The following is a 15657-nucleotide window of genomic DNA, read 5'->3' on the forward strand; positions in this document are numbered from 1 at the left end:
AATTTATGCAGCTAGCATATGGATCAGTAAAATGCAGTGGCTGCTGAATTTGATTGGTCTATTTCCATACTGCATAAAATTTGCATCCGTTTCAAATTATTGTCGCCTTGACACTCCAACAGGTGACAATTAAAACTGATAGCGATCTCCTTCATCCCACCAAAGACTAACTAAAAAATTGTGTACAGACTGGATAGGTAGTTGGATTATGATCCCAAAACTTAAATGTCAGTATGTACTCTTGGGTACATAAAAGTATTCCCTATGTCTAAAAAATGTGTATTTCCACTGCAGAGAGCACCAGGGCTGTGGAGTTGGAGTCGGTAATTTCATAAACTGAGTGGGAGTCTGAGTCGGATGATTTTGTACAAAGTCCACAGCCCTGGTAAGTATTAGACTAAGGAGTCGGAGTCTGAGTCATTTTGGGTACTCTGAATCGATGGTTTCATGAACTGAGGAGTCGGAGTTGGAAGATTTTTCTACCGACTCCACAGCCCTGTAATCATTGGTAGCAAGAATCTCTCTGCCTGTGTCTTCAATCTGCCCCCTCCTTTTCTGCTGAAGTGACTTGGCTGCTGCAAGGACAATATGTCTTGAGCAGACTCAAGACACAGTGTCTCCTGGCCGGCAATGATTACAAATGCCGATTAGCCAGGGATGAGCAAGTCTGTATTAGTTTATGTAAGTAAAAGTAGTTACTGAAATTTGTAGTTTTGGGAGTATAATCCCACTTTAGTCATACTGAAATTTACAAAAAACTCTTCGAGTCTTCCCAATCTGCCAAAAACTGAGCAAGGTAGCCTCACCAAAAACCTTCCCTGTCAATTCAATTCACTTTATTGTCATTGTGTAACACAACGAAATTACTTTTCATGACAACCCCACGGTGCATATAGGGAACATAGTGATAGTAACAAGGAAGAGAAGAAATTGTACACATATGCCAGGTATTACAGATATTTAAACAATTTGTACACAGTGTTAATTATTTCAGAGAGGATTCAGAGTTCATCAAGTTTATGGCAGATGGGAAAAAGCTGTCTTTCAGTCTGTTTGTGTGTGTGTGCGGATTGATCTAAAACGTTTACCTGATGGAAGGAGCTCAAACAAGGCATTTCCAGGGTGAGTGTTGTCCTTGATAATGTTTTTGGCCCTTCTCACGCTGCGAGTATTATACAAAAGTTCCAGTGATGGTAGTTCAGTGCCAATAATGGCTTCTGCTGTTTTAACAACTCGCTGCAGGTCTTCTCTAGTAGCCTTCGTGCAGCTGTTGTACCAGGCCGTCATGCAATTGGTCAGAACGCTTTCTATAGTGCATCTGTAGAAATTAACTAGCAGCTTCTGTGGGAGGTTAGCGCTCCTTAGTTTTCTCAGAAAGTAGAGGCGTTGTTGTGCTTTGCCAGTTAGAGCTAAAGCATTGTCAGCCCAGGACAGGTTCTCTGCGATGGTGACTCCCAAAAATTTGAAGCTGGAAACTCTCTCCACAGCCTCTGCAGTGATCATTAGCGGTAGGTGATTGGTCTTTTTGGTGGTCCTAAAGTCCAGAATAATTTCTTTGGTCTTCTTTGTATTTAATAACAGGTTGTTAATGTTGCACCATGCAGTCAGGTTCCTAACTTCTTCTCTGTATGCAGCTTCCTCATTGTCTTATATAGAAGGGAGAGAGAGCAGAGAGATGTTACCTGCTTCACAGCCAGCCCAAGCTCCATTCACAGCCCTGCTTTATTCACCAACATGTAGGTGAATGGAGCAGGGATGTGCAGGTGGTTTCATCACTCCATACAGAAGAACGCTTTTAGTTGTGAAGGGAATTCCTAGGCGTGTATGGGACATACAAGAGAAATTGCCGCCGGGAGACTTGGGCGTTGGATACAGCCGGTATGGCTTATCCTGCTTCTGCACAAGTTCCCGGCGACGTTAAATACTATTCCCTGTCCAGGTCCACGTGGATGGAGGGGGAATGATGTAATTCCACTTCCAGCTATTGCTTGAGGCCGAATTAGTGTTTAAAAAGCAACTTGAGCTCCGTCTTCTGACGGCGCCGAAGTTACTCACTGTGCGCCGCTATAGCAGTAATTCCTATTACGCCCTATGGTGGCGCCGCCTGCGCCCAAATCTCCTGCGCTGGAATAGCAGTGTTGATGTATGGATACAGATTATCCATTTACCATACTTCCGTCAGCAGCCTGGCTGATTGACACTCATTATGCAGATGTTAATTGTTTAAGTGGCTGGCTGAAGGCGAGCATTGTCTTTAAACCGTCTGAGTGGGCACGATAACAGCATTGTGTTCATGATAAATGGGGTTGAAGTGACTTGAAGGACGGAAAAAAAGCATTCACTTGAAATTAACTTTTTTTTTCTTTGGCTGTACCGTGCCCTGGAAGAATGTGAACATACAGTGTTGTTAGATATTGCTCTGTCTTCAGAATCCTCTGTGCAAGGGCCTATTTCCACTACACGCAGGTTCCGGATGCGAATTTCCGCATCCAAAATGCAACACTTAGGTGAATGGAGCAGGGTTGAGCAGAAACTACGCCAGTGCGAATTTACACATCATAGTTTAAGTTTCAAAACTGCGCTTACACATTTACGCTTAGCGAAATATCGCTACGCGTAGCTTACGCCCACTATGCGTAGTTAACGTGTATTGCGTAGTGAACTACGAATGCGTTACGTGCGTCTAATTTTCCGCGTGCGATTGTATGCTTACAAATTTACACATTGGAAAGGGGAATGTATGCATAGAGTTCCCGGTATAAGCATTTACAGAGGAATTGATGCATACAATTTTCTGCATACGGGCATAAGCATCCGCATACACTACACTTCGCACTATGCGTAATTGCGTATTTTAACGCGTAGTCTATGGAATGCATACAAAGCAAATATTTGCGAAGCCGTAGTTTGGTGAAGCGTAACTGCGTAAAACTACGCATAGTTCCAGCGTAGCAAAGTTGCCTGACTACAACCATCCCTGGAATGGAGCGATTTCCATTTCAATGCAATTTTTTGGATGCAATGCAGAGCATAAAATAATCTAGATGGCATACTGCATTTTTCCGCATGCGGATGGGATCTGGATGCGAATCGCGGATAATGTAAGTCAGTGGTGCCGTGGCCCCATCCAGAAATCTGGATGCAGAAAAACTGATGCAGAACTAGTGGAAATCGGCCCTAAGGCCTGGTGCACACCAAAACCCGCTAGCAGATCCGCAAAATGCTAGCAGATTTTGAAACGCTTTTTCTTCTTTTTCTGTAGCGTTTCAGCTAGCATTTTGCGGATTTGTGAAGCGTTTTTGGTGTAGTAGATTTCATGTATTGTTACAGTAAAGCTGTTACTGAACAGCTACTGTAACAAAAACGCCTGGCAAACCGCTCTGAAGTGCCGTTTTTCAGAGCGGTTTGCGTTTTTCCTATACTTAACATTGAGGCAGAAACGCCTCCGCAATCCAAAATCTGCAGCAGCCCGGGAGTATGCGTTTCTGCAAAACGCCTCCTGCTCTGGTGTGCACCAGCCCATTGAGATACATTACGCTAGCGGATCCGCACCCGCAAGCGGATTGCAAACCGCAGCAGAACCGCTCTGGTGTGCACTAGGCCTAAGAGCAGTCTGTTGCAGGACAGGTTCCTTCAAAACACATGCTTGGAAAAATCAGACCCAGATGAGTTCATTATATGAAGGCAGAGCTGCATCATCAAACCTAGGCAGTAGCCTAGGGCGTGGAGAGAGTCTAGGGGCCTTACTAAAAAAGGCAGGTGACCATCAGCGGTGGGCAAAACTGCTATCTTGCCTAGGGACCCATTTGATTTTAATCGTTTTCGGTATGGTGTATGTAATGCTGGACATACACAATGAGATTTTTCAGCAGATTTACTGTCGATCGTTTTTCTGATCTATTCCTATTCACTTCTATGAGAAATTGATCAGAAAAATAATCAAATCAGATCGGACCTGTTGGAAACTGTTGAACCATCTATCTGCCAAAAAATCTCATGGTGTATTTCCAGCATAATGGTAGTCAGGGTTAAGGTGGCCGTACATCACTTGATGTATGTTCGGATTGACCATCAAATCGAGAGGTATCCATTACCTGGCCACACACTGTACTAATACTAGTGATTTTTTTCCAATACATTTCAGTCCCAAAAAAATCAGACCCGTGTGTATGTATATGCCTCCATCACTTAAACTGATTTCAGCAAACCTTGGTGTATCGGATCAGTGAATAATGGCGCACAGCGCCTATGCATAAAAATGGCGCCGCATTAAAAAGATGCGCTTATCGCTATTTATCGTTAGTACTGTATAATATTGGCGCCCAGGGAAAAAAGAAAAACGGCACACTAACGTTATTTATCAATAGCGCCCTACATAAGCCAAACTGCAGAAGTTATTTAACTGCAAAACGGTGAATGGATTTAATGTAACACTGTCAAGGTTAGGGTTAGGCACCACCAGGGGAGATTTAGGATTAGGCACCACCAGGGGGGTGGTTAGGGTTAGGCACCACTGGGGGGGGGGGAGGGGTTTAGAGGTTAGGGATAGGTAAAGAGAGGGTTCTGTGTGTTAACGCTAAATAACAATAAGGCTTTAACGTTAAATAGCGATAAGCGCCAAACAGATTTGCGGCAACACCGTGCGCAATTATTCGCAGGCGCCATTTTCAGATGGACTCTGGTATATAGATCCCTTACAACCTGGGATGATATGTTCTGGGGGTTTACACCTGGATGGAACCACAAACAGCCAATCAGATTTTACCCATTCAGGTAAATGGGAAAATTTTAAAGGCTGCCATTCTCACAGCAATAAAGCCAGAGTCCCCACACTTGGCACAGTTGGTCACTTGGTGACCATGGTGTAAAATTCAGGGAGAAGCATAAAACAGCCAGTCAAATTTCAGCCGTTATTTAAAATGGGAAAATGTAAACTTCAGCCATTCTTACAGTTAACCGCATGGTTTTCAAACTTGGCACACTTGGTCACTGGGATTAATATTCAGGAAAGTGGGTGGAGCCTACAACAGCCAGGAATATTTAAATTGCTGCCATTCTCACAATCTTAATGCCAGAGGCCTCAAACTTTGTACAGTCATTGGGTGATGGGTTCAAATTCAGAAAAGGGGCGGAGCCACAAACTGCTAATCATGTTTGTGTGCTTGATTTCAATGGGAACACTTAACTTCCAATCTCGCATTATTGAGGCCAAGGACACCAACACTCACAAACTTGGTCATTGAGATACTGTGTCAAGGTTAGAAACAGTGGGCGGAGCCAACAATGATCAATTACATTTACATGCCCAAGCAACGCCAGGTCTTCAGCTAGTTTCTCATAAATATGTCGATGGGGTTTCTTAGTACTTGAGGGCAGAGGATACCCCCCATGAAAAGCATTGTATTGACTCCATTTCAGTAGGTTTGTTTACATTGATGGGTTTCTATTGGCTATCTTTCCTCTAAGCCCATCAATACTTGCTGCCTGCAGATGCCAGTCTCTGGCTGTAAGAGAGACGAACGCGACTTTAGCTGCTGTAGTTCAGTCCATTGGGTTAAATGAGATCTTTCCCTTTGGCCTTTGACATATGACTAACATACCGTGAGTTCTGTCTCTTTCTACTGAGGTATGTATCTAATTTTATATTTAAAAATCCTTTCAGATACACTTTAAATGTTGTATTGAGTCACCATTAGAAGTGTTGTAGCAACCGATGTTGAGTACAATTGTGGGGTAAAAGGGAAAGGTCTCAATTACTACTCAGGCCTGATTCTCTCACTCTGTAAACAGGGTTGGCACTACCATAAAGGTAACCTGGACAATTGCCCCAGGGCCCTCCAGGTCTCCTCCCAACTTATGTTAATCGAGGCCTCTGCAAAGCTTTTGGCAGCCCCAGCACAACAACCCGCCTATCCCAACTGTCAGAATCTGTTTATTCGCCGAGTGCAACGAACGTCACACCTGGAATTATTTGTGGTACACACGGCATGGGAAGTTGTACAGATGACGGACATTTAGACGCAAACAGTAGAGTAGGAACAAAGCGATAACTGCATAAGCATGACAAGCAGAACAAACCTTGACAAGCAGAACAATCTGACCAATCAGATTACAAACCTTAATGTGAGACTAGGTTTTTTTGCGAGAATGGTGGTTAGAGTTCAGCAGCTTGGGGAAAGAAAGTGTTCAAATGTCTGGAGATCTTGGTGAGGATGGATCTGTACCAGCGACCCAATGACAGGTGGTTGAAGTAGTGACTACAGGGGGTGAGTGGGATAACTCCATATTCTGTTTGCCCTATACCAGCAGGTGTGTAAGAGACCCAGGGGTGGTAGGGGAGACCCAATGATCCTCTCTGCAGTGTTTATTACTCTCTAGAGCTTGAGCCTATCGCTTGCGGTAGCGCCTACATACCATACGACGGCAGAGGATTGACTCAACGGTGGCAGTGTAGAAAGTAGACGACAGTTCCCACGGCATCCCAAACTTCTTTAGTTGCCTCAGAAAGAACAACCTCTGCTGGGCCTTCTTCTGGACCTTGGAAGTGTTCTCGCCCCACTTTAAAGTGATCAGGAGGCCGCAATAGCAGCATAGGGGGCGATATTATGGCTGGGAACGCGGAGAATCACTCGCGTTCCCATGCCTGTCGGCCGGTGATGGCCAAACTGGAAGTGTTTGCCGGCGGGTGCAGGAGCATTTGAGTGGGGCTGCGAGGGCACCGATCGGCTGCAGGAGGCTGAGGGAAGCCCCAGGTGAGTAAATCTCATTTTTTTTGATAGACTTAAAGAGAATCTGTATTCACAAAATGAAGTATAAACAAACATCCCTGCCTGTTTGGGGTCATCTCCTAGCCCCCTCTGTAATATTTTTGCTGCTCTCTGCTGCAATAAAGAGGGTAAAAAAACTGTTTTATAAACTGTTTTGTAAACAGAAAAGATGGCCACCAAAACAGGAAGTACATCAGCAGAGCAGTGAACTCAGTTAATACACAGTGAGTACACAGAGAATTCAGTGAGTTACACATTGAATTCAGTCTCCAGAGGTTATGTGCAAGTTTTGAAAGAGCTCTGTGTCAATGAAGCATGACAAGCTGTGTTAGAGCCTGGAGTCGTGTCAGCCTGAGAGGCAGCTTCCTCCTCAGCCAGCTATTCTTTGTTCAGTTTATCAGTCTGTGTTCATCAACCTCACAGATAGCAGACAAGCTGAGAGTGAGAGCAGGGACATTGTCTGTGAGGAATAATCATCACAGGAGCACTGGAGGGGCGTGGAAGGGGTTAACTTGTTCACATTACTGAAGAGTTGGCAGCCTTCCAGACACAGCCGACAAATCCGACAGGGGAAAGATAAGTTGATTTATTACAGAGATGGTGCAAGTAGAAAGTGCTGTAGTAAGCCAGAGCACCATGGAACAGCCTTAGGAACTTGTAGGATAGGAGAAATACTTCTACAATTTTTGTTACAGAGTCTCTTTAAGTATCACTTTAAGGTGATGGTCACACTGTTCCATTAGTCCATGCTCACCATCTTCGTCCTCGCTGGCCGCATCTTCTCGGTGACCTGGCTGGCCGTGACATAACATGCGCTGAGTCACTGAGAAGACCCCACTGTGAGGATGTAGATAAAAATGCACCCCCCCCCCCCCCCCCCCGTGCTGCCCAAAACTGCAAGGGGCCAGTGGAGCACAATAAAGGTGTGTGTGTGTGTGTAGGGGGCATCTGGTTAATTTTTGCCCCTCGTCTCTATTGGGGCTTGAATTGGCCCTGCCCATAGAGAAGCAGGTTCACTTTAACCATAATCCATACCCAGGAGTTGCCTAAATGGGAGCTGGAGGGATGCCGTTCTCTGAGCTTCGCTTTACTTCTTTAAGATGATACAGGATTATTACATGTTTGTACTGATCTGTGCTTCGCTGTGCATGCATTACATATTGTGTATTCATATGTATAGATGACTGTACTTTTATCTTTTCTCTCCTTCTCAGAGGTCCTCGCTCAATCCTCTGGCCGCCCACTTCGGGAAGAAGCCTCGTCCAAGTTTAAACGCAGCCGTAATAAATGAAAATGTGAGTACTGTCTACGATTTGACTGACTTTAGTGTAGTAGTGGGCCGCACCCACCACTCTCCCAAAAAAACGTAACTTTTATACAAGATTATTGGTGTTCATGGTGAAAGAGGCGAGAGAGGCTCCAGCCTCAGGGCACAGTGTAGAAGGGGCCTCAGCTATCATGCCCCTATTGTGTTTGAAGCAGAGAGAAATAAGAAAAGGGGATGCATGCCAGTGACTGCAAGTCAGATAACTAGAGATTAAGGTGTTGCGGGGGGGGGGGGGGGGACCTCTTAGTCTAATAGCAATCAGTATGTGACGGGTGGGAGGGATGGAGGGGCGCACTTTGGTGTCTCAGCTTTGGGTGCTGGAGGACCTTGTCCCAGCTCGGTGAAAGTGCACACTATAGCAAAAATACACCCGTATTTCAAATTCAGATATCACCATACATTGTGCCAGCATCATAATTTAAAGCGCATGTGATATGCAATAAAATAAACGTATGTACATGTCGTACAAGCCCTACTAAGCCATTTTACTGGTGTCCTTTTATGTTTTCTAGTACAGCATGTGTTAAAAGTGGAGTTATTCATGCAAATGAACTTGTCTAACTCTTGGAATTCATTCTGGTTTCCTGAAAAGTAAATGGAAGCCAAAAGCCTGTTATCTGAGTGAGAAATGTCTCGTGAGTGAGCATAGGGTCATTTATTTCTGTTTGTTTTTCAGTTACGCAAGGCAGGTTTGTAATTGCTGCTGTTTAGAATTAAGTCCTTAAAGTTGTCATAATTTGAGACACTCGTCTCTTCTGTTTTCTTAATCCTCTCATAATTTACTTTTTGCTTCAGGTTTGCTTTCAAGTTGACCAGTAAAAACAAAAATCTCCCCAAGGTGGTACTTGCCTAAGCATGGGGAAGCCTCTGGATCCTAAAGAGGCTTTCACTGTCTTCTCAATCCTGCACTCGGACCCCCAAAGTGTGCCCCCCCCCCCCCCCCCTGCGTGTCCGTGCTAGCTCTGTCCAACTCTGGCTCCAGAAAAAATAGCTGAGTCCTATCTGGTCTAGCGCAGACGGTTCGTGCCTGCACAGTGGTGTGGACCAATCCAGCATTTTTTTATTTTATTTTTTTAAGGAAGAGAGCTAAGGGGGATGGGGCTTGTGACAAACGGGATAAATGGGTGAATACAACTTATGGTGTTCTATTATTTCAAAACTATAATAGACTGATTTTCCATGCTGACAATTAGTGTGCCAGTATGACAGTTGAACGCTTAGCCTGTCTGCTTTTTCTGTGGAGAGAGAAAGGGACAAGCTGGAGTGGTCAAAAGTTGCTGCAAATGTATTTAGCCTTTTATGTAAATTTATCTTAGAAAAGCACAGAGGCTTCTACCTTTGACTAGGAATAGTCCATGAGATGCACAGCGTTCCAAGTTCATGCAAATTTAATCAGTTTCAAATGGACCAATTGAATCTCACCAAGGTGGGATTTAAATAGTTCTTTTTCAAGCTGCATACATTTGCCTAATACTGCATTAACTTAGAATTATTTGTATCTAGTTGACCATCCTTATATTCCACTAGTCTATTTCCAAGCTAGATACCTTTTGCATAAAATTTGCAGCGTCTTGGTTTAATCTTTTTGAGCATCGTTGTACCTTAGTTGACTGAGCAGCACGGAGGCGTAGTGGTTCGCGTGTTTGCTTGCAGAGATGTCTCCCCGGGTTTGAGTCCCAGCCAGAGTACTATCTGCACAGTTTGTATGTTCTCCCCGTGTCTGTGTGGGTTTCCTCCAGGCACTCCGGTTTCCTCTCTCAAAAACCTACAGATACGTTATATGGCTTCCCACCCCCCCCCCCCCTTCCCCCTCCCAAATTCGCTCTAGACTATGATACATACACTACACACGATAAATATATAGACATATGGCTATAGTAGGGATTAGATTGTGAGCCCCTCTATAGGACAGTTAACTAGCAAGACTATATACTCTGTACAGCGCTACGGATGAGGTCGGTGCTCTATGAATAGTAAATCATTTCAATACATTTTTATTAAACATTTTTATCACAAACAACCAACCATCATAATGGTGATGCAAAGTAATCATGGCATCCACAATTTCAAGCTGTGCTTGTTGTACTTAAAAGTATAATTTGTTGCATTCTACATTATGTTTCAACTAGAATCTAACTTAAAGCGGTATAAAACCCTGACATAATATTCAATAAAAACATGTTTTCCTACTTTTTTATATGCCATACGGTTATCCTATTTGCTTTTGTGCTTAATGGGAACTTTAACTGTAAAAAAAAGTTTTACTTACCTGGGGCATCTACCAGCCCCCTGCAGCCATCCCTGTGCCCTCGTAGTCATTCATGACTCCTCCGGTCCCCCGCTGCCAGCTAGTTTCGTTTTTGCCTACTGGGAATCGGCCGGCCGCCATGCTTACATTTTTACGCATCCCTGCTGGTGCAGGAAGCTATTGCAGACAACAATTGCATTTTTACAATGCGTAAAATTTTAGGGCACAGGATGGCTGCAGGGGGCTGGTAAATGCCCCCAGTAAGTAAAACCATAAAATATATATATATATATATATATATATATATATATATATATATATATATATATATATATATATATTTTTTTTTTTTCCTCTGAGAGCTGACTTTGCATTTTATTTATAACTGTTTTATTCATGATCTAATAATGTAAGCAGAAGTACTTTCTGATTGTCTGACTTTGTTCAGCAGAGCCTGCAGTGTCAGAGGTGTTTATTTACATTCCTCACTTGATACAATTAAATACAAGATAACATTATCTGCACTTGGATGCATCCAGCTTTGCTGGCAGGGAACTTCTAAGTCCTGTGTATAACTGTTTGAATGCTGTTCTAGTAAAAAAAAAATTGCTGGTTGTGTACAGTATAATATGCTGTAAATAATCTATTAGAGCAAAGAAGAAATGCTTAAGTTTCGTTCCGCTGTAAACCAAAGTTAAGGAAATAGAAAAACTTTAACTAAAATCTCAGAGAGAGAACAATACTAATAAAAAAATAGTATACAAGCATAAAAGGTCAGAATCCAGTAATTGCTTGACTGAACTTTACTCTGTTGGCTCAATCCTAGGTCAGGAGAGCAATTGCCGGTGCAACTCCCTCAGGCAGGTACACCACCTCTGCTCCACACAGTGATTCTAGGTATAGTAGAAGGAGGCACTCCACAGGCAAGAACTTGCCACAGGCAAGAACTTGCGTTCAATTTATTGCATGTCGACACACACTACATGTTTCGGGCTCCGCCTTCACACCTGATGAAGGGCGGAGCCCAAAACATGTAGTGTGTATCGACCTGCAATTAATTGAGCGCAAGTTCTTGCCTGTGGAGTGCCTCCTTCTACTATACCATAAAAGGTCAGAAGCCTAATTCTAGCAATTACCTCGAATTAGGATTTAATAATCAGCCAAATGCATGAAACCAAATGAATAATATATAAAATATAATCTTTATTGGCGATCTTGGAAGTAAAGGTGTAATCTTTTGGCTGATAAGCCTTCTTCAGACTTTGTTCCTGTATCCCTGAAGAGGCAGCAACACACTTATAAACACAATAAGATAGAATTTAAAATGCTTACAAAGGATCACTTCGAGAGCCCAAACACTAGTGTATGAATATAGCTTTAGTGTGGACCTCTGTGCATTCAGTCTTCTGTCTTATCTGAAAACTTTATTCTAAGGAAAGTTTATACTTGGAGTGTAACCTTGCCTGTTACATACTTGTCCTTTTTTTTTTGTACATTTAACTGCAGTACTCAAAATAGAAAAAAACCTGAAACCTTGAGATTTGGTGCGCAGAGCACTATCATTCTGGATAGCTTGGAGTTCTGTCACTTGTCCGGTCGCAGCTTTCTCCGCACTACATTCTGGCATCTTCTGACTGCTAAAACTCCGACTGACTAATCCTTGATATACATCACACTGCAATTTACTACCTGTGTGCCCCTGGAAGCTTTGCCTGCCTCTGCTGAAGGGTGAGGGCGCCATCTGGTGGAAATTGCTAGTACTTCCATTTGTTTGCAACAGCAGCAGCCTCAGCTAATGGGTCTTCTGGATTTAATATGGTGACTGCTTGCTGCATTTATAAGAATTAGAAAATGCATTTTCTGCAGTATATTAAAAAAAAAAAAAAATTCAAACGACCCCATAATATCCGTACTGGAAAGTTAAGGATTTTTGTAATACAAAAATATATATTTGCATTTCAAGTGTATCTCTGCCCTTGCACAGTAAGCGTAGCCATTTTTGTGAGGTGTGCCGTGCTTTCAGAGAGCAGCGCCTGGCAGTCCTGTGACATCTTTTCATATTTCACAGGCGAGATTTTGAGTTCCTGTTTTGTAGGTAGAAAGCTGTTCAAACACTTCATAGGGAACCCAAAGTGATAGGGATATGGAGGCTGCCATTTATATTTCCTTTTAAAGCAGACCTGAAACTCTGATCTTCCGCTTTGCTCTAAAAGATAAGTAATAGCATAATGACCTTTAAAGAAAAACTATTTGTTACGTCTGATACAAAACCTACAATAAACCTGCAGTGTCTACTTCCTGCTTTCATGGAAGCAGAGACATTAACATCCTGAGTTTACAAATTAACTTCTCTGCCGAGACAACCAGCTGACACAGCTGAGAGATCAAATTTAAAGTTGTGATTTGTCACAGATGAGTTGAAATTAGACTGGCTAAAAATATTAAATACATACAGGGTGCAACAGTAGCCTCAGCTCTGTTTTTTCCTTCGGTCCTGTTCAGGTCCACTTTAAACAAAGCACGTTACCTGGCTGTCCTGCTGATCCTGTGTCTCTAATACTTTTAGCCACAGACCCTGAACAAGCCTGCAGGTGAGGTGTTTGATTGAAGTCTGACTGGGTTAGCTGCATGCTTGTTTCTGGTGTGATTCAGATGCTACTGATAACAGAAGATCAGCAGGGCTGCCAGGCAACTGGTATTGTTTAAAAGGAGATAAATATGGCAGCCTCAAATACCTTTTTGCTTGAGGTTCCCTTAAAAAGGAATTGGCATTTTCCAATCTGCAAGCGATCGGAAACTGATTTCAAAATGCTGCTAGATGAAAAGGGCTCTCAGGGAGTCCACAGCAAGAGGTGTTGGCAGAGTAAGAGGCTGTCATACTTGCCTTTGCTCTCCTTTTCTTTGTGAATCTTGGCCTATGGCATGCTTGTTCATCATCACATGATGGTCACATGACCCTCTTGCTGCGAGGATAAACGGTACATGGGAGGAGAAGAACCATGGGCAGCAACTGAAGAGAAGCTACACAGGTAAACATAACCAGCGCATTCATGCTGTGCTCTTAAAAGGAAAGAGTAGCATTACCATAAGGGGCCACTTTGCCAGCAGGTAAGCAGAATATGCCAGTCATAGGGAGAACAGGCTGGTCCTCAGCACAGCCAAAACCATCATTATGATGATAGATTTCAGGAAGCAAGCCTCCAGTCTACATTGAAGGCACAGAGGTTGAAAGGGTGCCCTGCGTCCATCTCCTAGGCCAGCCAAGGCTATTCTTTCTTCTCCAACTCAAGATGTTTGGTGTGGCCCAGGAGTTCATGTTTAGCTTCTACACGGCCACTATTGAATCCCTCCTGTTTGTTTCTGTCACTGATGGGAGGAGCCGGGCAGAGGCTGGAGAGGCTCCAGCCTCAGGGCGCAGTGTAGGAGGGGGTGCACAATTCATTCAGCTGTCATTCCTAATTGTGCTTGAAGCAGAGCGAAATAAAAAGGATACATGACAGTTACTGTAAGCCAGATAACTAGAGATTACGGTGTTGGGGAGGTTAGGGGCCCTGGGGCACCTATTAGTCTAATAGCAATTAGTGTGTGATGGCTGGGGTGGGAGGGATGGAGGGGCGCACATTGATGTCTCAGCCTTGGGTGCTGAAGCACCTTGTCCCAGCTCTGGGAGGAGCCAGTGTACCAGACCAAGCTGGACTAAAGAAGTTCATCAGATCAGCAGAGAGAATTATTGGTAAACTCCTCCCCTCGACTCACCTCTGACTGCAGACTGCGCTCCAGAGCGTTGAAGATTGCCACCGCTTCTTCAGTTGACTCCCATCTGGCCGGAGGTTTTGAACCGAAACTAGTCGGGACGAGAGTGGGCAATGATACACTACTGATCGCTGTTACTGTACTGAAGTACCACATTGAGTGGGAAGCGACTATTGCCAAGAGGGTTCCTACTAGAGTAGGACCCTTTATATGTGAGTTTTATTTTGCCTGTTTATCTGGAAGACTTTATACTCCAAATAAATTTGTCCTTTTGAATTCCACTGAGAGAATCCCTTATCTCCTTTTTTATGGTGCATTGAGTGGCACTTTTTAGGAGTGAAAGAACAGACCATTGGGGTCTCTGGAGGTGGAACAGAATTGCTTTGATGTTGACCACACAGCGCTGCTGCTTTCTGTCTGATACAACTAAAATGTTAGGACATGCTCTTATAATATCTTATTTAGGCTATTGTAATAAACTGCTTTAGTGGACTACCAACTAACAGACTGGCACCCCTCCAATCTGTACTGAACTTTTCATCTCTCCTCTCGGTTTCCTCTGCTGCTCCTCTGTCAAGCTCTTCCTTGGCTGCTGATTAACCAGAGGATCCAGTACAAACTCTTAACCCTAACCTACAAAGCTCTCCACAATCGATTCATGACAGAACACCTGTGTAGCATAATATTGCTATAATAAAAGGTAATATAAAAGTATTGCACTTACAATATCTTAAAAAATGTGCTAGTCAATCTAAGGTCGTCAACACCGCATCCTTGCATCATGGCCACAAGCTGCTTTCAACGCGTTTCGTCCAGTGACTCATCAGGGGCTTGAACCTTTGAAATCTTTAAAAGCTCCTGCAAAACTCAAAGTTGGATCCTTCTGGATAGGGAAGGCTGTGGATTCCATAGAGCAAGTGGCACGCAGAGCTTTCAAATGTAACCTGCAAGTGGTTCCCCACTTTGCATTATGTTTGGCCCACTCGAAGCTATATTGGAGGTGAAGCCCTAGATCCACCAGGGAAGCCATGTTGGGGAGGAAGGAGGAAAGCATTAGACCCCAAGAACCTGTATAGCAGAGGAGGGAGGACTACCAAACACCAGGGAACTGTAGAGGAGAGGGGGAAGGAAACTGTATGGGGGGGGGGGGGTGAAGACCACTAAACACCAGGGAGCTGCATAGGGGAGCGAAGGGGCCGCAAGACACCAGGAAACATTATAATGGAGGGAGGTGGCCAGTAGACATAGACATTGGCCCGCGACTTGGTCCCAGTGTTCAATTCCGGTCCACTTTGCATTTTAGTATGACACCCCTGACATACAGCCACCCCAGTCCTCTTTCTGTGTCCTCGGTCCACCGCTGTCCCCTTGTGAAGGTCCATGCCTTGGGACTCTTCTGAAGCACTTCCATCCCTGGTGCAGTACCAGCCTGCTTGTCTTTGGAAGTACTCAGGGATGTGCTTACTTCTGAAACCTTCACGAGGACTCCTAAAAGCGTATTCGCAGGACCGGATTTAACATAACGCACTGTAGGCACATGCCTACAGGCGCCTGATGATGGA

At 43.9% G+C, this 15657-nt stretch overlaps 1 protein-coding gene across 1 annotated transcript in view; it reads left to right on the plus strand.

Moving 5' to 3' along the window:
• The window catches only part of LOC137525885 (rac GTPase-activating protein 1-like), a 94693-nt gene that overhangs the window by 51290 nt on the left and 27746 nt on the right, over positions 1-15657 (plus strand). The window contains exon 7 of the mRNA XM_068247104.1: positions 7982-8062. Coding sequence (XP_068103205.1) covers positions 7982-8062 — 81 coding nt within the window. The remainder of the gene's footprint in view (positions 1-7981; positions 8063-15657) is intronic.

This window comes from Hyperolius riggenbachi, chromosome 7 (genome assembly GCF_040937935.1).
Source record: "Hyperolius riggenbachi isolate aHypRig1 chromosome 7, aHypRig1.pri, whole genome shotgun sequence".
NCBI lineage: Eukaryota > Metazoa > Chordata > Amphibia > Anura > Hyperoliidae > Hyperolius > Hyperolius riggenbachi.